Source organism: Leptodactylus fuscus, chromosome 3 (assembly GCF_031893055.1).
Source record: "Leptodactylus fuscus isolate aLepFus1 chromosome 3, aLepFus1.hap2, whole genome shotgun sequence".
In the NCBI taxonomy this organism is placed as follows: Eukaryota; Metazoa; Chordata; class Amphibia; order Anura; family Leptodactylidae; genus Leptodactylus; species Leptodactylus fuscus.
The window spans coordinates 58,650,041-58,670,042 of NC_134267.1; the positions used below are offsets into that span (position 1 = coordinate 58,650,041).

General features: G+C 38.7%; 1 protein-coding gene across 4 annotated transcripts in view; it reads left to right on the forward strand.

The window, feature by feature from the left end:
• The window catches only part of STXBP5 (syntaxin binding protein 5), a 338,787-nt gene that overhangs the window by 282,169 nt on the left and 36,616 nt on the right, over positions 1–20,002 (forward strand). For all 4 annotated transcript variants that reach the window (XM_075267641.1, XM_075267643.1, XM_075267642.1 and 1 more), the window contains exons 11-15: positions 8,726–8,798; positions 10,035–10,182; positions 10,264–10,331; positions 15,803–15,843; positions 16,378–16,598. In XM_075267641.1, coding sequence (XP_075123742.1) covers positions 8,726–8,798; positions 10,035–10,182; positions 10,264–10,331; positions 15,803–15,843; positions 16,378–16,598 — 551 coding nt within the window. The remainder of the gene's footprint in view (positions 1–8,725; positions 8,799–10,034; positions 10,183–10,263; positions 10,332–15,802; positions 15,844–16,377; positions 16,599–20,002) is intronic.

The window sequence follows — 20,002 nt, forward strand, 5'->3', positions numbered from 1 at the left end:
TCTGACTCAGTGTGCACAAGAACAATTTATATATCTTGCACAGCATTTATTGTTGTTAAACAATTATGGAACCAAATTTATTATCTTGCATGAGACTGTGAGAAGTCTGGCAGGTAAGTCCTGTTACTTTTGTGTAGGAACATGTTTGATGTAATATGATTGTATATGCAGCATGAGTTATTCTACACAAAGCTCACCTTCCAGACAATGTCTTTTAACCAGTGTTATATATACATATTTTGTTCCAAGAACTGTGATCTTGATGGCATATAAAAATGGAGAATCTTTCTCTTCTAGGTGTTATAAAGGCCAAAATACAGCCATTTGAAGCCCGCCTCTTTGGCAACTGCTACATGTGTACATACTGATAAACTGTCTTAAATGATCACTAACTTTTCAGACAATTTAATCTCAATGAATAAAACTGATGACTCAGGACTAAAACGTAATGCACTTTAGAGAAGTTTTTTTTATGCAGAAACCAAATTTTAAGTTCCTGCCACTAGGTGAACCCCTCTAGCTAATTTTTAGTTAACTCCCTATTACTAGGAAAGTGCTGTCCGTAGATACCATTAAAAAAAAGCAAGATGTTTTCACAGTGAGTGGAAGGAGTCTTCACACAGTGAATGCAGAGGTGAGGGGGTGTTTTTCTCACAACCTCTACACATCTGTAATCTGCTTTCTCTGGACAATGGACTGAACATTGTGCGCATCCCATGGCATACAATGTAAGAAGAGTTTTCTATGTACATGTATGTACTTCTGGCTGCTTGTGTTTACATATTGGATGATGCTCACAAACAACAAGTATCTTTCCTGACTCTGCTCATAGATTGCTCTTTTCATGTGTAAGGAATTTTCTTTTTAGCTGCATCATGCCTGCATTTATTTTCCCTGTATTTGCAGTACAGTTTTCCTGGATCTCCTATATAATGCTCACTTTAGCTTTTCCCAGCTATTTGTGTGCTATTGTATAGTTACTCCTGGCAAAAGTAATGGCAAATAAGCCAGTAGTAGTTATAAGGGATAGGAGAAGGGGCAAGCTGCTCTTTATTGTACACTCCCACTGCCACATCGACTAATGTAAAGTGTGCTGCAGCCATAATGGAGGAAATTAGCAGTCACTTTAAATTGCTCTAATTCCTGAGCCATGCATGGTAGAGCTTTGATTTTTGTCTTGTCTATAGCTCATCTAGATTTTGAGATATCACTGGTTAAAACGGAGCTGTATATACTCTCTTGATTTTAACTATTGTGCAGGAGAGCTCGTGCAGCTGACAGTGTACAGGGAGTGAAGGTTTTATGTTTTGTTTTTTTTTTTTATTCTCCTGTCAGTGGAGGGGATAGCATGGACTTTTGTTCATGATATCACCCCCCTCCATTATCAATCAGAAACCATACTTGCGATTTAACCCTTTAGATGCTTCAGTCAGCGTAGAGCATGGTGTATGTCTATTTACAGGGAAAAAAAGTAAAAATATTTTGTATGACAAACGCCATAAATCTTACAATTCACTTGCCAGAATCAATGTTTTCAGTTCATCTCTCCTCTCAAAAACGAAAAGTATTAAAAAGTGAACAAAAAGTCATATGTACACAGAAAATACAAGGTCTTGTATCGCTATGCTGAAATAAAATGTAAAGTGATATGAAAGCGGGATGGAGAGTGGGATAAAACGTTACTAGTAGAGATGAGCGAACACTGTTCGGATCAGCCGATCCGAACAGTACGCACCCATTCATTTCTAGGGGTAGGTGCTGTTCGGATCGGCTGATCCGAACAGTGTTCGCTCATCTCTAGTTACTAGGTTAAGGCTATAATGTATTAGTTCACTGAAGGGTTAAAGTACACATAAGGCATCGGAGTTACTCGCCAGCAATGTTTATTTGAGCTCTAAATTCAAAATCTGCAAAGAAAAGGGGTTTTTTGCAATTTTTATTTGACTATTAAGAAGTTAAAGGAAAGCCTAGTTGTCTTAATTTCCCATAGTAAGCAATCACAGCACAGCTTTCATTTTTCAAAGCACTATAAGAGATGAAAGATGCGTTATAATTGGTAGACAACTAACACAATTTATCTGTTAGGGCGGGTTCACACCTTGTGCCCGGTCTCCTCTTTGTGGGTTTCCGTTTTCTGCCTGAGAAACTGGACAGGAGAAGGAAACCGGCAGTCAGTGTTCGCCCGTGAGCGTCTTCTGGTCTCCGCGGCGAAACCGTTTTTTTTTTTGTTTTTTTTTTTAACCGGACACAAAGTCCTGCATGTCCAACTTTGTGTCTAGCTAAAAAAAAAAAAAAAAAAAAAAAAAAAAAAGGTTTTGCTGCAGAGAGGCAGAAGACGCTCATGCACGGACACTTTGCAAACCCATTCAAGCGAATAGATTTGAAAACTGACCGCCAGGTTTCCGTCTCCTGTCCAGTTTCTCAGGCAGAAGACGGAAACCTGCAAAGTGAAGACCGGGCACTGGTGTGAACCCGCCCTAACGTAGTTTTTATAAATCTGCCCAATTGTCAAATGATTCTTCCTGGCGATTCTCAGGACAGTTGCTAGGGAGAAATTTAAAGCCTGTTTGCTAAAACTAAGAGACTAAAATAGGTGAATAAAGTACACTACAAAAATGTATAACAAATACACTCCTACTCAAAAGCGACTTTTCTTAGATTCTCTCATTGCTTTCCAAAATTCATAACCTTTTTTTTTTTTTATCAATAACTTTATTCTTTGAGACTAGTTGTACATTTTTTTTGGGGGGAAGGGGATGAGTTGTGTTTTTTTTTTTGTTGTTGTTGTTGTTTTTCTTTGACAAGAAATGACTTGTCAGTGTTTGTTCACCAGATCTGCATGATAAGTTATACCATATATATATTTAACCTTTATTATATTTTACTATGAAAATGAGCGATGTATCTTTTTTTTTTACATTATCAAAGTAGGAATCGAAAATCGTCCATAAGCTTAAGAAAAATTATAGATTTTTACTTTTTAGGGAAAACGGCCCAGTCCTCACTAGAGCCTATTTATGCATTTTATTGCCATTGTAATTTTAATAAAATTAAAAAAAATGGGGAAGGTAAGAAGTCCACTACTGAATGGTATTATAGGAATAGTAGTAAGATTAGTGTTTTCTTTTGTCGGAAATCTGAACCTGCTAACACGCAATTTACGTTTCATGTCATAGTTAAATGCATTTAATCCCATAAGATCCCCCAGAAGCTTAAATACTAACCGTGCTATGTGATTATCCCATGTTTATGTGCTGAGCCGTCACATAATGAAAGCTCTTCCACATCCTGTGCCTTGGGTGCCAACATTTCTTTGTCCTGCCAGTAGAGTCAGTGTAAATAAATTTAGAACAAGATGAAATAGATTGGAGAGACAATACAGATTGTATGCAAAGGCCTGGTGAATAGATCCAAGTGTTGCATCCTGTGAATATGTTGTTCAATTTAACCAGTGCAGTGCTGGGTAGTTTCCTAGCTGTAGACCCATAATTTCAATACTTATTTACCACTTTTGACTTGTGACATGTGGCTCCATACCATCACCAAATTGCTCCTGTATGATTGGAAAAAGTTGCTCCTGATGGATGTTTAGATGCCATTATTCATTCCAGTGTTCTTGGGCAAAATTGTGATTGAGCCCACTCCTTTGGACGAAAAGCAACCCCAAACCTGAACGGTCTCGGGATCATTTATTTACAGTTGGCATGACAAAGAACTCATAGTGGCATTCAGCTTTTCTTCTTTTTGACAGTCCTCCCTTCCAGAAGCCACTTCTCTCCCAGCAAAAGGGAGACTGACAGTAAGTTATTTTCTCTGTTGAAGCCGCTGCAGATTGAGACATCTGGAAGAATGACTATATGGCGATGAAAAAAATGTGCAATAACATGAGTCACTTACAATTTTGTTTTAAAGCACTGCCATAAATAATGAATAGAATCTAAAAATCATGCATGGGCAACTTTTTTCAACCAAATTTGGTGGTAAGAAAATGCTTTTTTCTAGCATTAATGGAGCACCGTGTCCCAATTGAAAAGTGATACGTGGCTCTATGGAAAAAAAAAAATGAAAATGTTGGGTACATGGCCAGGGAATTCCCAAGGTCTCAATCCAATGAAGAACCTGGGACCGTTCTTCAAAAAGGTGGACAAACTAAAAATGGAAATTGTGATAAACTTCAAGCACTGACTTTTAGACAAGGTTGCCATCAGTCAGGTATTGGCCTACAAGCTGATATCCAGCATGCCAGTGAGAATTGCAGAAGTCCATTTCTTTAACCAGAAACAAAGTCCTGCATGTCTGACTTTGTGTCCAGCTAAAAAAAAAAAAAAAACCCCATTTCCCCGCGTAGAGGCAGCAGGCGGGCGCGGGCAGTCACCTTTACAAACCCATTCAAGTGAACTGGTTTTAAAACTGACCGCCGGGTTTACGTCCCCTGTCCAGTTTCACCGGTGCTGAAGTCGGAAACCTGGCGAAAAGCACAAACCGGACACTGGGCGTATGTATGATAGCCCCCTTAGGGTCAGCACTAAATAGTAAGTCTTTCTATAAGCCTGGTGTATTTACTAAAAGCTTAAAAACATATTAAATATTTCTAATTGTAGTATATCATAGAAACTTATGACTATAAAATCTGAAAAAAAAAAAAAAGTTTTCAGTCTCAAACTGTTTAGCCACAGCTGTAATATTGCTTTGCAATAACGATCAAATGACTACAGCTTTCCTAGGGGACCAAAAAAGACAATGAACTTGATTTGATCCATGAATAAAAAGTCATTCTTTCAAAAAAAATTAAAAATCTTTTTTTTTTTTCCATCTGTTTTTAGGCATGTGTCCAGAACTAGTGTTATATAGCACAGGTCACAGATAAAGCTATAAAATGCAGATCCATGATTCCAACACTTCTTATTTCAACACCTGTAGAGTACTATCGAAGATTTGCTAAGTGGCATTGTATTGTACATTCACTTACTTCATGATACTGTAGCAGAGTCTTCGGCCATTTAAATCGGTGGCGTATTCTTTAAAGGGGCTTTATCAGCAACATTTTGCTGTATGAGCCCCACATATGCGTGAATAGCCTTTAAAAAGGCTATTCAAGCACCGCTAATGTTATTTTAAACCCCCTCCCATTTTAAAATAAAACTATAAAAACATATATGTAAATCATACCTTATCGTGCACGCTGGGCGGTCGTGCACGATCCGACATCATCTTCTGACGTTCAAATCCGATTGGTTCAAATCCAGCGCATGCACACTGCCATTGAGAAAAATGACGCCTGAGTGTGCACAGTGGCATAAGGGTCTTCATCTACAATGTCTGTACTAGGTTTATCTTTTTTTATTCCGAGATTTCTCAAATACTTTTGCTGTCTTGAGTTTATACAACATTTGCAATGTTACTAGGACAACAAAAACAGAAAACTATAAACTGTAATTTACTGTAATCTGCAAATGTAGCATTGCTAAAGTCTGGTAATGTGGCAATTATTTGTTATGGTTCTAGAACTCAAATTATTACATTAAAGGGGCTCTATCAGCAAAATTATGCTGTATGAGCCCCACATATGCGTGAATAGCCTTTAAAAAAGCCATTCAGGCACCGCTAATCTTATTTTAAACTCCCCTCCCATTTTAAAATAAAACTATAAAAACATATATGTAAATCACACCTTAGTGTGCAAATCCAATTGGATCAAATTTGCCGCGTGCGCACTGCCATTAAGAAAAATGGCGCTGAGCATGCGCAGTCGCTCCGGAGGGAGTGCTACTGCGCACGCGCCAGATTTGAACCGCCGGAAAAAGACGACGATGAAGCCAGGGAAGAGCCAGGACCAGACTGCGTCACCGAAAGAAGGGATTCACATCTCTGTCCATCCATCTTTTGTATTACTCTTCTTTAACCACTTCTGGACATCTAGTTGAATATAAAGCTCTGGACGGTCCACTCTTCACCCTGCAAGGAGGAACCCATATGTCCTTATAGTTCTAGAACCACTCTGGGCGACACAACAATAAGTGTTACCTCCATAAAAATGCCTGACACAGGGAGGGATAACTATTTGGAAAAAAAAATGAAAAAATTAATTTTTTAAGTCGCACTTTGTCGCGCTATAAAAAAAAAATGAAAATCAGACATTTCCCCCCTTTTTAATAAAATAAATAATTGTAAAGAAGAAAAAAAATGTATGCAAAATAAGAGCATTGGGCTGGGCCATTGTATTTATTCTGCTCACAGAGAGAAAATTCACAATATATATCACAGCAAAGTGTCAGTAACCCACATCTGGGTTTTATCCTCTTGGTTACTTCCATTATATATATATATATATATATATATATATATATATATATATATATATATATATATATATTAGTTTTATGTAGTTTTCTTGTAGGATTACCTTCTCGCTGCTGTTTCGTTACATGATGTTCTCAGTAGTAGAAATCACAATAAACACTCGCAAAGGACTTTTACAGATTGAAGCTTTTGTAAGATACATCCCAAGTGTGGGTGGTCAATGACAGCATTATACAAAGTTACAATAATGGTTATTATTGCTGCGGATGTAGGGAGCTGACTGTGATGGCTTTGCAGCTGTGTTCTTCAGAATAATCTACATCATGACTATCCTATATGGAAATACTGTAGTAAATGAATTCCCAAACTAGCGCATTGCCACTGTATTCATGGTCTACGTGACTGCTGCTTCTCCCAGTCCCTAGATAATGGAGACTAGATGGACTGGCAGTGTACATGCACATCCTGCTGCTCTATTCACATGAAGGTCCTTGTGATTGGTGGGAGTCCCACCAGTTGGACCCTCATGGATAGGGGATAACATTAAAGTTTGGGCCATCCCATTTAATGTTACAAGGCTGTTTCTCAAGGCTTAGACTAAGCCTCTTATCTCCAGTGACTAATAATATAAATGTTACAACACACATAGGCATTTTTGACAATTGTATGTTTCTAACTTTAGTGGCAACAATTTGGGAGGGACCCCTTTTAGTTACTACATTACTGTGCTCCTCTGCAAAAAGCAAGGCCGTAGTACATAGTAGTATGAGGTTTTATTGTGGAGGATCTCTCTGTGCTACTTGCAGCTTTATACCTCAGCTCCATTAACACCTTTGGAATAGATTGAGAGTCAAACCTTCTTGTCCAACATCCGTATGTGAGCTCACAAATGTTATTTTGTTTAAATGGATACAATTTCTCACAGACACACTCCAAAATCTTGTGGAAAGCCTTTCTGGAAGAGTGAAACTTGGGATTGCTGCCTTCAGCTTCACTTGTAGGCCTGGTTCACACCTGCATTTGGTATTCAGGTCAGGTAGTCTGCTTGGGGACCCCCGAACGAAATACCAAATGTATTGTCAAGCAGTGAACAATGAAAGCACACAGACCCCATAGACTATAACGGTGTCCGTGTGTTGAGTCATGCGGAGAGGGAAGTAGTTCATGAAGTACTTTTCTCTCCACATGTTCTGTGCGGACACTGTGCGGAAAACACGGACCCCATTAAAGAATATGGGGTCTGTGTGCTTTCATAAGCTCGCTGTTTGTCAGTGCATTTGGTATTCTGTTTGGGGATATACACCAGAATACACCAAACACAGATGTGAACCAGGCCTTAGATTGGGATGCCTAGCAATCTCAGGTATTGTAGGTGTTGTGGTCCACAAACTTTTTGGCCACATCATGTATGTATGTATGTATGTATGTATGTATGTGTATATGTATGTATACATGTGCTGTATATATGTGCTATATACATTGATTCAGGGTTTTGGGAATACAAGTTGTAGATTATAAATGAGGATTGCAGTGATGTGTATCCTCTATACACCACACATATTTAACCATAGAGTTTGCTATTAAGAATTAGCTAATAATCATTTAATAACTATATAAACTCATATGAAAGTATTTGGTGATTCCCGAGCTATTACTACACTTGGTATTTGGTTATGTACCTGCTTTGCAATCGTAGTATTTTCTACAGAAAGTACAATAGCGCCATCTACTGTTAAAGAAGATAATTGTTTTTACTGTGTGTTATGCTGTGAGCCTTCTTAATATCGATCATTTCCATCATGCTCCATAGCAGATTTTAAGTATGTTCCCATAACTTTTCTGATTTGGTTTTAACATTTCAGTATAATATTATTGTTGTTATTATTATTATTATTACTACTGATAAATCACTTTTCTCTTTTGAATGTTCTCTTCCTGTTTTGAGTTAGTAGTTTACTTCTTCTTCAATGTGAACATGATTAAAAATTGGAATCTGTTATTTTCCTGTGTCAATTTATCCATCTTTCTGGATCCTTATTCCAATGACTGCAGAAGGAATGATGTGTACCGTTCTTTAGAGTCTGGATAATACAATTCCTCACTACCTACACATTCCCCTTCCTGTTTCCTTTAAAAAAAAAATGACAATTGACATTTTTGGAAACCTTTTGTTCTGAATTATTAGTTATTATTAAATTATTAATATACATATCTTGCAGTTCCCTTTGAAATCATTGAATTTATAGTACAATATAAAGCCTCAACAAGCTGCATGTGCTAGACCAAGAGACTTTGTGCTCTGACTGAGATCCTGAATGTGTGTCTCCTAAGCGTTGTAGTGTTTAGAATTCCAGTAGAAAATGTTTTTTTTCTTTTTATTTCTAGTTACTATTATAATTACTATTTTCTTCTTTTATCTTCACAGATTTCCAGGAGCCCTACGCTGTGGTTGTACTTTTAGAACAAGATTTAGTAGTCATAGATCTTGCACAAAATGGGTAAGATTAGACTTAATGCCAACATTGCCTCTTTCATGAGTATGTATTCCACCTATTGCATGCCTGACTTATGTAGGTATGGCCATACACATTAGATGATTTTGGCGGGCTGGCAACCATCTAATTTGTCCTGACTCTCCAGCAATGGCAGATGTCAGGACACCACAATGGAAACACAACATTGTAGCTGGATTTTAACTGCTGAGTCTATTTCCAGCAAATAAATCCTGCCAGATGAGAGTGACAGTAACTTTACACATTCAGAACACATACATAGCTGAGCCAAGTATGCATGTGTAATGGGGGTGGGCAAAATGACTGTCAGACGTTGGCTGTCTAAGGCCTGGTTCACTTCTGCGTTCCGTATTCTGTTTGGGGAGTCCACTTGGGGACCCCCGGAACGTAATACCAAATGCTCTGACAAGCAGTGAGTAATGAAAGCACACGGACCCCATATACTTTAATGGGTTCCGTGTGTTTTCTGTGCGGTGTCCACATAAGTCATTCGGAGAGGAAAGTAGTTTATGAAGTTTTTTTCTCTCCGCATGGGGTCCATGTGCTTTCATAAGCTCACTGCTTGTTAATGCATTCAGTATTTTGTTTTGGGGGGTTCCCACGCAGACCTCCCGAACAGAATATTGAACGCAGATGTGAACTGGACCTAATGTGTATGCCCAACCTCTCAGTTGCTTAAAATCAATAATGTAAATATATAGTCCATTGATGAACCTCAACCGCAGACCAATAATGCTGAAGAATAAGAAATGATAATAAATGTTGGTCAATTTCAGAGAAAATCATGCGTGCCTGTACCACCTTATTATTAGTTATCAAACGTGGCATATCAATGAGACAACAAAACATAGAACAGTTCTATCCTACAGCCCCAGTGAGAATCCATCTTTCATATGATACCAAAATCTGTTCTTAGTTTTAAAATGCCTAAGAGAAATCTATTCTGAAGTGCTAAGTCACCCCCTCCCCAGCCGCTGCTTCCCTGCATGACCCACGGCACTGTCCACCTGCACCCCAGCGAGAAGCATTGTACGGGATTCAGCTGCAATAGACAAGAAGGAAAGTCTTTCAGGCCAGGCTTTCACAGAAATGAGCTAGAGATTTGTTAATAAAGTAGATTACAGAATTTATTACTGTCACAAGTGCTGACAGAAAATCAGAGTTGCCCCAAAATTGAATTACACTTTAACATTTTTTGTTTCTAAATTTTTTTTCTGTCAGATATCCTATATTTGAGAACCCTTATCCTCTGAGCATACACGAGTCTCCCGTCACTTGCTGTGAGTATTTTGCGGACTGCCCTGAGGACCTTATCCCTGCACTTTATTTTGTTGGAAACAGGCAGAAACGGCAAGGTTACAGTAAAAAGGTGAGTACATCTGACATTCATATACACTATGCACTTATGTCTTCTTCCATTTTGTTCATAATTCTGCTCTTTTTATTTTAGGAATGGCCCATCAGTGGTGGTAACTGGGGTGTTGGCACTCAAAGTTACCCAGAAATAATAATCACAGGGTAAGTTGCTATCGCTGTATGGTAGCCATTACTTTATATTGCCCTGTCAATTTGGAATAAAACATTCGTTATTATTTAGTGTTTTCAGCAAATGGAATTTTCAAATTATACTTCGTGTCTCAAGGATCTTTGCGTGGTGAGACACATTATTGAAATCTCTGCCCTGGTAAAGTTAGTGCCCAGGTATATGACATGACACACACTTCATTCTTTACCTTTTCTTCTTGTCTCAGTATATCCCGAGATTAGATGTATGACATAACCAGCATTGACAAAAAACATGATTGTGCAATACTCATTTGATAGAGGTTTGTGCTTTGTGTTGATACATGGATACCGAGTAGTTATGTCTATTGCAACCTATCATGGCTGTCGGTATCATGTAGAAATAATGTATTGAATTTATTTAGGGAAGAGTTGGCATATTTAAAAGAACATTCCCTTCTCAGGTTTATATACAGAAGTATATGGATGCTGAAAGGGCTCAGATTTATATTGGCGTGCAGATCCTGTGAAAAGTTCTTGCGATATGCAGACTACACTCCTGGTTTGGCCTTGAATTCTCCCAGGTCTCTATACAATAAAACTAGAAAGAGAGCGCACTCTAGACTAACTATTATTGTTATTAATATTATTATTATTTCTTTATTTATAGAGCACCATTAACTACTTCCGGAGCACCCATTGGGTTTTTACGTCTGGAAGCTGGCTGCCTTGTTCTGCAAGGACGTACCGGTGCTGAAACTGGGAGCCGGATGTAACATCAGCCGGAGCTCCCAGAGAGAAGGTAAGGAAGGTTTATTACCTTCACTGCCTTCTCCATCGCTGTGTACACAGTTCTCAGTTAGCGCTGTATACACAGCTATCGGCGCCGACATGTTGCGGCTGCCCTCTGACCTTGGCGGTCACGTGATCCGCCGGTGCCGGTGTCTTACAAGAGCTGGTGGGTCCTACAAGACCCAGATCATTTCTATTAAGGTGTATATTAGCATGCAGGAGGCTGTATTCCTCCTGCAACTGGAGCTAAATGTACCAGCCCTAGTTGTAGGTAAATCAGTCTCCAATACAACAAAAAAAGCGATCAGATGTCTCCAAAGGTCTATTATGACCTTATGGGGACACAATGTAAAAAAAAAAAAAAAAATAGAAAAGTTAAAAAATAAAAGTAAATAGTCATTTAAAAAATAAAAAAATACGGAAATAAAATACTATTAAAGATTATTGCCCTACCCCCGATGACACGATACAGAATAAAAATTACTCTGATAGGAAAAACTATTTTATAAAGTTTTTTAGTAGCACTTTGCGTTATTAAAGTTAAAAAAAAAAAAAAAAAAAGTGAAAACCAGACATGATTTCCTTCCTATTTTGTTTATATTTTCCCGGATCTAAAAAAAAAAAATTCAAATACATGCAAAAATAAAAACATTAAAAAAAAGCCCTATGTTCAACCGAAAAAAGATGCAGAAATTAGTTGAATAATCCAAACGATAAAATTGTTACAGCCCTCAGAACCGCACATACAAAAAAAACCTAAAATGTGTCTGGTCCTGGACCACAAATTGGCCTGGTACTCAAGTGGTTAATTCCATGGTGCTGTATAGGGTTTGTATACAGTACACAAAACAAGTACACTACTGAGGGCGGGTTCACACCTGCGCCCGTGTGCGCTTTAGGCAATCCAGCTGTCTTTTCATCTTCTGCCCCGAGAAACTGGACAGGGGACGGAAACCCAGCAGTCAGTTTTCAAACCTATTCAAATGAATGCGTTTGAAAAGTGAATGTCCGTGAGCATTTTGTACCTGTCCGCGTGAAACAGTTTTGGTTTTTTTGGGGTTTTTTTTAAACCGGACACAAAGTCCTGCATGTCCAACTTTGTGTCCGGTTAAAAATAACTTGAATGGGTTTGAAAACTGACTGCCGGGTTTCCATCCCCTGTCCAGTTTCTCGGGGCAGAAGACATAAACCCAACTGGATTGCCTAAAGCAGAGACCGGGCGCCCTAACAGTGACTAACTGGTACAGTGGGATTGAGGGCCCTCCCCACAAGGGTTTGCAATCTATGAGAGAAGGGCGATAGTCAGTAGGTGAGGGTAAAGGCTGTTCAGATGGTGGTATGGTGGCGGTATTGTGTTATTAAAGGTTGCAGGCCTTTATACTTCTATATGTTGTTCCCTACTGGAGTAACCTGGAGTAACCCTATTTACTTCCCAATTCCTGCTCCTGCTCACGCCTCCACTTCCCCCTTCAACCATCAAGGGTACCCCATACATTACGTATCATGTCACTGACTGTGAACCAGCATCAGCACATTGTTGACGAGAGTATTTGTTGGGTGAACCTTGCCAGATTTGGAACACATCTGAACTGAAACTGCTCTTATACTTTTGGGTCTCTTCAGAAGTAAGTAGCGAGCTGATTTAAGACATAAACAAGAAAGGTTTCAATAACTATAAACAGACAAGCTGAGATTATGAAACCTTTAACCGGATAACTGCAATACAGAATAACCAGGTTCTCTTTGTTGAAGTCAGCATATGTTTCTACTTTGGTAATACAAGTTATACCATTTCCTTTAAAGAGAGAGCAATGTGTTATTGGAACTGAGACAATGGTTACTCAGTTAGACCTTATGTACCATGCCATGCTATGTCATGGATCTGTGCTGTGCCCCAATGGATTATATTGGGGTCTGTTTTGTTCTTATTGTAATATCCATAAGATTTCCAGACAATATAAGGCAATGTAAAAGGTATTACGGTACATTGGAGTTACACACTAAAGTCAAAGACAGTAACAGGCTTAATTGGATGTTTTCATGATGTTGCTCAGAATGTTTTAACTATCATTGAAATAAATGCAAAGTGTGTTTTCTGTCCTTTGGGGAAAAAAAATGTATTTACTACACCTTCCCTGTACCCTCCTTCAAAATGTCAAAAATGTTATTTTATTTAAAAAGTTACATAAATCAATCCGTTTGTACAGAATGTGTATGACTGCATAAAGTGTTCTGTGAATGGAGCACTAAAAGAAAAAAATCTCAGCTGGCCACTGCTTCAATGAACACCATGCTGTCAAGTGTCGTTCATAATTAAAATCTGGGTCAAATGATCATTAAACTTTCATACCAATGATTTTAAGAGCAGCGTTTGGGGAAAATGGACCAGCTGTAAGGCGGGTTACTGCTACATTTTTAAAAATGCATTGGTGTACAGGAACATGCTCCAGTCAAAAGCTATTTCTGGGAAATATATGTTAACTGTTGTAAGGAAATGGCGTTAAATGAAGTTGAAGTCTATAAGGAGTTAATTATTATGTCTTTACTGTCTAAATTTGCTTGTTGTAAAGTTTCAAAATACAGAAGATAAATGAATAAAACTATTAACCACAACACTAGACTCGGGATATTTAAAGAGGACCTTTCAACAAGTTGCACCAATTCTAATTCTTAGGGAATCTGTGAATTGGTGCCACTCCACCGATTCCAGCTTAGTTTGGATTTTCTCTCTATCCCTACCATTTCTGAGCTATGATTGCGGTTGGTTTTGGTGCCTGGTGTGTTGACCTCTGTAATGCCAAAAGGGCAATGTCAGGAAGGGGGGAGTGATTCAGAGCTCAAATAGCAGGCAACCAGTGTCACAGCTCCCCTTGCCTGCTCCTGCCCGATGCCACTCCCTTGATAGTACAGAGACCAAGTAACATGCCAGGCACCTAATTAACAGCATTGATTGGTTAGGAATGGTGGGCTAGAGAAAAAAATTCCAATTTTTCCATAACTAGTGGAGCAGCACCTATAAAATAATGGAAAGAACTGGACTTGTTGGAGGTGGTGAAAGTAATATTTGCAATTTTTTTTTGGTGATACATAGGGCTTTTGTTTTAAAGTAACTTTTATTTTTGCATCTTTTTTCCTTCTTTTAATTGTTGATTTATTTTTTTTATAAATGGTTTTCCTTTTCTATGAAAATTTGTATGTAAAGTAACCTAGTTTTTTCCTGATCTTTTCGTCTATTGGTGAGATTTTTTTTAATTTTTTTTTATTTATGATATGAGCTGTCTGGTGCAATGAGGGCATCACCGTTGCTCTCTTCACACCTCTCTGCTATGGACAGGACCTGGCAGTGTACATGTCATGCGCTGGAAGGCACAGCTCTTTGGTGCAATGAGCGCAGGCAGCTCAATAGCATATGCAGAAAAATGCTTATATCTCAGCAATGAAAGCACAGATCCGGATGCAGGAAAACAAAACACTTTATACATGTGAACCCCAGCTATCTGAATGTGCTTATAGCTCAGTAAGAAGTGTTATTGAACTGGTGACTGTATCCTTTTTAATCCTCATGCATATAACTATTACACATCCATAGTCACACAACATAGTGCACCTACTGCACTAAAAGTCTCCTTGTGCTGCCGTCATGAGGTACTGTGTTCTTCCCGTGAGGCAAGACTCAGAATAACTTTTTATAACCCAGCACATGTAGGAGCATGCCATCTTTTTTGTTCTAGTATCGGCGAGGAAAAATGTGAACCTGTGCAGGGGAACATTATCTTATTTTTATGAGAGCAGTATTTGGGATCTATGTGTAATGATTCTCCATAATGGCTCCATGTGAGAAACCTTACTAACATTTTTGGCAAGGTAGTTTTAAGGCCACAATACACAAAACCAAGTATGCAAATCGTGATTGGAAATAGATGTTCCTTAGACGTACACCGTTTCATATATGGGACGCAACCCCCGCCAGTGCAGGCAATATGAAGACTGGTGTCGAATACACCAGGGTTCATCATCAAAGTTCTCCAAAATGTATGATTAAGCAGTCAACTTGCAGCACATTCAATATCCTGGAAAGGTTGATCTGGTTGGTCATAAATTTGTCTTAAAGGGAATCTGTCAGGGCAATTTGAGACACAGAACCACCCAAAGGTCCTTATGGACAATAGGTTTAGGTGTCCAGAATCGCCTTGTTATAATGCAATGTGCAGCTGTGTTAAACATTAAAATAGCTGTGTACTCTCCTATCTGTTGTGCCCTCTGAGCTGGCGCATTTCTTAAGTGAATCCAAGTTGTACATCCTTGGCTTCACTGAAGAACAGCGCAGGCAGCAGGAGCACATGAGGTGAGTCTGAGACTCATTGGACTCTGCTCTAAAGTAGGTATAAAGTTTTGTTTTGTTTTTTTTGGCAACATTCCAGTATGGGACACTAAACCCCTGGCCCATAATGATCTCTGGGTGGTTTAATATTCCAAATCAACCTGAGTATTTCTTTTTCCCTTTTAAGTCTGCATTAGACCTTCAGATTTTCTGAATAAAGAACTACCGTAATAGGTGGCAGAACACACTTGTAAAATCATTGGGACCATTAGTCTATGTACAATCAACAGTTCTGCGTGAACTTTATCTAGTCTATTTTTTACATTATGTATATGCTGATGTTTCATGAGATGTCTGTATTTGTACTTTTCAGTCATGCGGATGGATCAATCAAATTTTGGGATGCTTCAGCAAGTAAGTGGTGGTGTTTTTTGTTTTTTATTTGTTTTTCGTATTGCCATTTGCATCCAACTTGAAATAATGTAAGCGTTATTAATAATTTTATACACTATACACCAGTTGCAGAACAGTTTTAGTGATGATACCATTAGCTAGAGCCTATACATACATATATATATATATATATTTATATATATATATATATATATATATATATATATATATATATATATATATATATATATATATTAAGGTGTGATTTACATATATGTTTTTATAGTTTTATTTTAAAATGGGAGGGGGGTTTAAAATAAGATTAGTGGTGCCTGGATAGCCTTTTTAAAGGCTATTCACGCATATGTGGGGCTCATACAGCATCATTTTGCTGATAGAGCCCCTTTAATGTAATAATTTGAGTTCTAGAACCATAACAAATAATCGCCACATTACCAGATTTTAGCAATGCTACATTTGCAGATTACAGTAAATTACAGTTTAGAGTAGTAGTGTGAATATGTTGCTAATGGTTTTCTGTTTCTGTTGTCCTAGTAACATTGCAAATGTTGTATAAACTCAAGACAGCAAAAGTATTTGAGAAATCTCGGAATAAAGAAGATAAACCTAGTACAGACATTGTAGATGAAGACCCTTATGCCATCCAGATGATCTCCTGGTGCCCAGAAAGCAGAATACTGTGTGTGGCAGGTGTCTCAGCCCATGTCATCATTTATAGGTTCAGCAAACAGGAAGTGACCACAGATGTCATCCCGGTAAATCCTGCATTTTACTTCTGCATGCCTTCTTGTGCAGCTCTAAATTGATGATGGCAGTCTATGATGAATGATGAATCTATGATAAATACTTTTTGGCTGCGATAAACATAAAATGTCACTCAGAGCTGCACCGAGCATTATGCACTCCGAATTGGGAGCAACCATTTGTAACACAAAAATACATTACACAAAATTGTTTTAGAACTAAACAAAATAATGGCAGTTGTTGTACGGAAGAAAATGACATAGTGTTTCTCTTACCACTGAAATACTGAGCGCCATAATTTATGGTTTAGAAAAATGGCTTCAGATTGCTCCAGACTAAAACATTTCAACTACAGCGGGGGCAAACCCAAATAAGACTAGCTGGCATTATATACAGAGATGCTTATTACATTCATTATTACGGTACTGTATCTAATGTACATATTTTGCTCTTACCTCCCCTTTGCATTCTTTAAATGAGTCTGCAGGAAAATCTTTGGAAAGTGTACAAGCAGACCTAGAAGGCACTTTTGTTAGTTCGGTACCAATTTTCCCATTGACACATTCCCTTTTAAAGGGGTGTCCAGTTTCAGCAAGCGTTATTGTTTGTGAAATGAAAGTTGTACAATTTTCCATAAGTGTTTGTAGCAATTCCTCACTGTATCCTCCTCTGTATCTCTGCTTTGTCATTCATTCTGCTTAGCCCTAGTGGATAAAGATCAGTCCATGGTCATGTGATGGACACACAGGTACACGGCTCGTTGCCAGGCAGAATTTTGATTATTATGATGTGACTGTAACAAGCTGTTCTCGTTTGTGTCCATTACATGACCATAGACTGATTTTTATCCACTGAAAGGAAGCGGAATACAATGACCACCAGCCGAAATCTGGAAAACAGTGAAGAATTGATGCAGAGAATACATTAGCTAATTTTCCTATATACTTTCTGTATCAATTAATCAGTGAATAAAATCTAACCTGGTTATGTGATGCACAGTCCATGGTCATGTGATGATAGCAGGTGCACTGCTAGTTACCAGTGAGAAGTCTGTGTGTTTATCACATAGCCATGACCTGTGGAGTTATCCAGAATTAACCCCTTCCCGTCATCCACCGTAATAGTACGCTGTGTGTCTGGTATTTAAATATGGCGGCCACACATGAGACCCGGTGCTAAAGCTGAGGCACCATTTTGACAATGGCACCTGGGCGATGCCATTTTGTCGGCAGCATGTGATAGAAGTGCGCAGATTTTCCTATATACTGCAATATATTAGTGCTGCAATGTATAGTATGAGCGATCAAACCCCTTAGGTTTCGAGGTCTCTAGGCAATCTGAAAATAAAAGTTAAAGAAAAAACAAAGTTTTTAAAACTATAAAAAAAAAACAACTCACAAAAGTTCAAATCGCCCCCCTTTCCCTAGATCAAATATAAAAATGAATATACAATAATAATCATAAATTGTTTATTATTGTCTCTCAATAAGTAGGATGCAAAAGCTTTATGCAATTGACATACGTGTCACATTTAGGTGGGATTATTATTATTTTTTTTTTTTCCCTTAACTAAAGGGATGAAAAGATGAGCATTTTATAATGTACTTTATTAACTTACTTTCTTGGAGCAAATAACAGGTTCAAAAATTCTCCTCCGTAATATTCACTCTATTGCTAGTATATAAAGATATAACAAATGTCAAGCGGGAGAATCTTTTCAAGTAGCTGTATCTTCAGTTTTATACCACCTAGAAAAGTGCTTCTGGCATCATAAGAAAGCCGCTGCCTATAAAAATCACATTCATATAGCGCTACATCTAAGATATCAAAGCTGAGACTGTTCAAATGGCACTTTGGTATAAAACAGGAGATACAGCTATTTCAAACCTTAGGATTTCTTTTCGTTGTATCTATAGATATATACTGGAAATACACGGTGAATACGAGACGGATCTTCCTAGCAGCCATTAGTTAGTGCCTTGATGGGGGGAACTTCTGAGCCTGTATTCTGCTAAAAGAAAGTACAATAGGTTTCTCTATGTTCACACCTGCGCTTGGGTATCCATTCTTTGGGTCCACTTAGGAACCTGAAAAACAGAAACCCAATCTGCTTAAAAAGTACCGTATTTTTCGGACTATAAGACGCACTTTTTTCCCCCCAAATTTCGGAGGAAAATGAGGGTGCGTCTTATAGTCTGAATGTGGGTGGAGGAGTGGGTTTGCAGCATGGCCGCGCTACTGCCACCGCTGGTTTTCTTCAGCGGCAGGAGCGTGACAATCTGCAGGCCCCGGCAGCTAAGACACTCCCCGGCATCCGCCGGTCTATTACAGCAGATGCCGGGGACTGTCTTAGCTGCCGGGGCCTGCAGATTGCCACGCTCCTGCCGCTGAAGAAAACCAGCGGTGGCAGTAGCGCGGCCATGCTGCAAATCCGCTCCTCCTCCACAGGTCCCGGCCCCATACCTTTAGTGATGCAGGCCGGCTCCTGCACGGCGAGGCCGCAGGAGCCGACCTGTTCCGATGACAGCCGGGAGCCTAATGAAGGCTCCCAGGCCTGTCATACATATATATTACTATCGCGGCTGGTCTATGACCCTCCGCGATAGTAATGTATAGAATCTCCCATAGACGGCAATACACTTGTATTGCCGTCTATGGGACTTGCAATCAAATGATTGCAGGTTCAAGCCCCCTAGGCGGGGGATAATAAAATAGTAAAAAAAAAAAAAAAACACTTAAAAAAAATATAATATAAAATAAATAAAAGTTCACCTCCTTTCCCTAGAATACATATAAAAGTATAACATTACTGTGAAACATACACACTAGGTATCCCTGTGTCTGAAAATGCCCTGTCTACTAATATTTTTATGTACAGTGAACGTCAAAATCAAAAGTGCTAAACCACCGGGTTTTTCTCTCTGTTTTGCCTCTGAATTAAATAAAAGGTGATCTAAGCAATAAACATTTCCCAAAATGGTATATCTAAAAAGTACACCTGGTCCCACAAAAAAAACGCCCTATACATCCCCGTACAGCTGCAGGGTCACCTGTCAATGTGGCCTTGCAGCTGTTCCAAAACTACAACTCCCATATATTAAATATTTTACCATTTTTTGCCTGAAAATTTTTTTTCCCTATTTTTCTCCTCTAAAACCTGGGTGCGTCTTATAGTCCGAAAAATTCGGTAGTTACCTGCAGAAAAATGCGAAGCAGGACTTTATTCTCTGCATTATTCAAGCAGATTCAGGGACAGAATCCCCGAACGTAGAGTGAGCGTAGGTGTGAATCGAGCCTTACTTAGCTGGTACATTACAAAAATGTCCAGCAAATTTCTCCCTACACAGTAGCAAAAAAGTGAAGTGACAGTTCAGCTGTGCACTTTCATTCTTAGAAGATGCCGTGGCTCCTGACG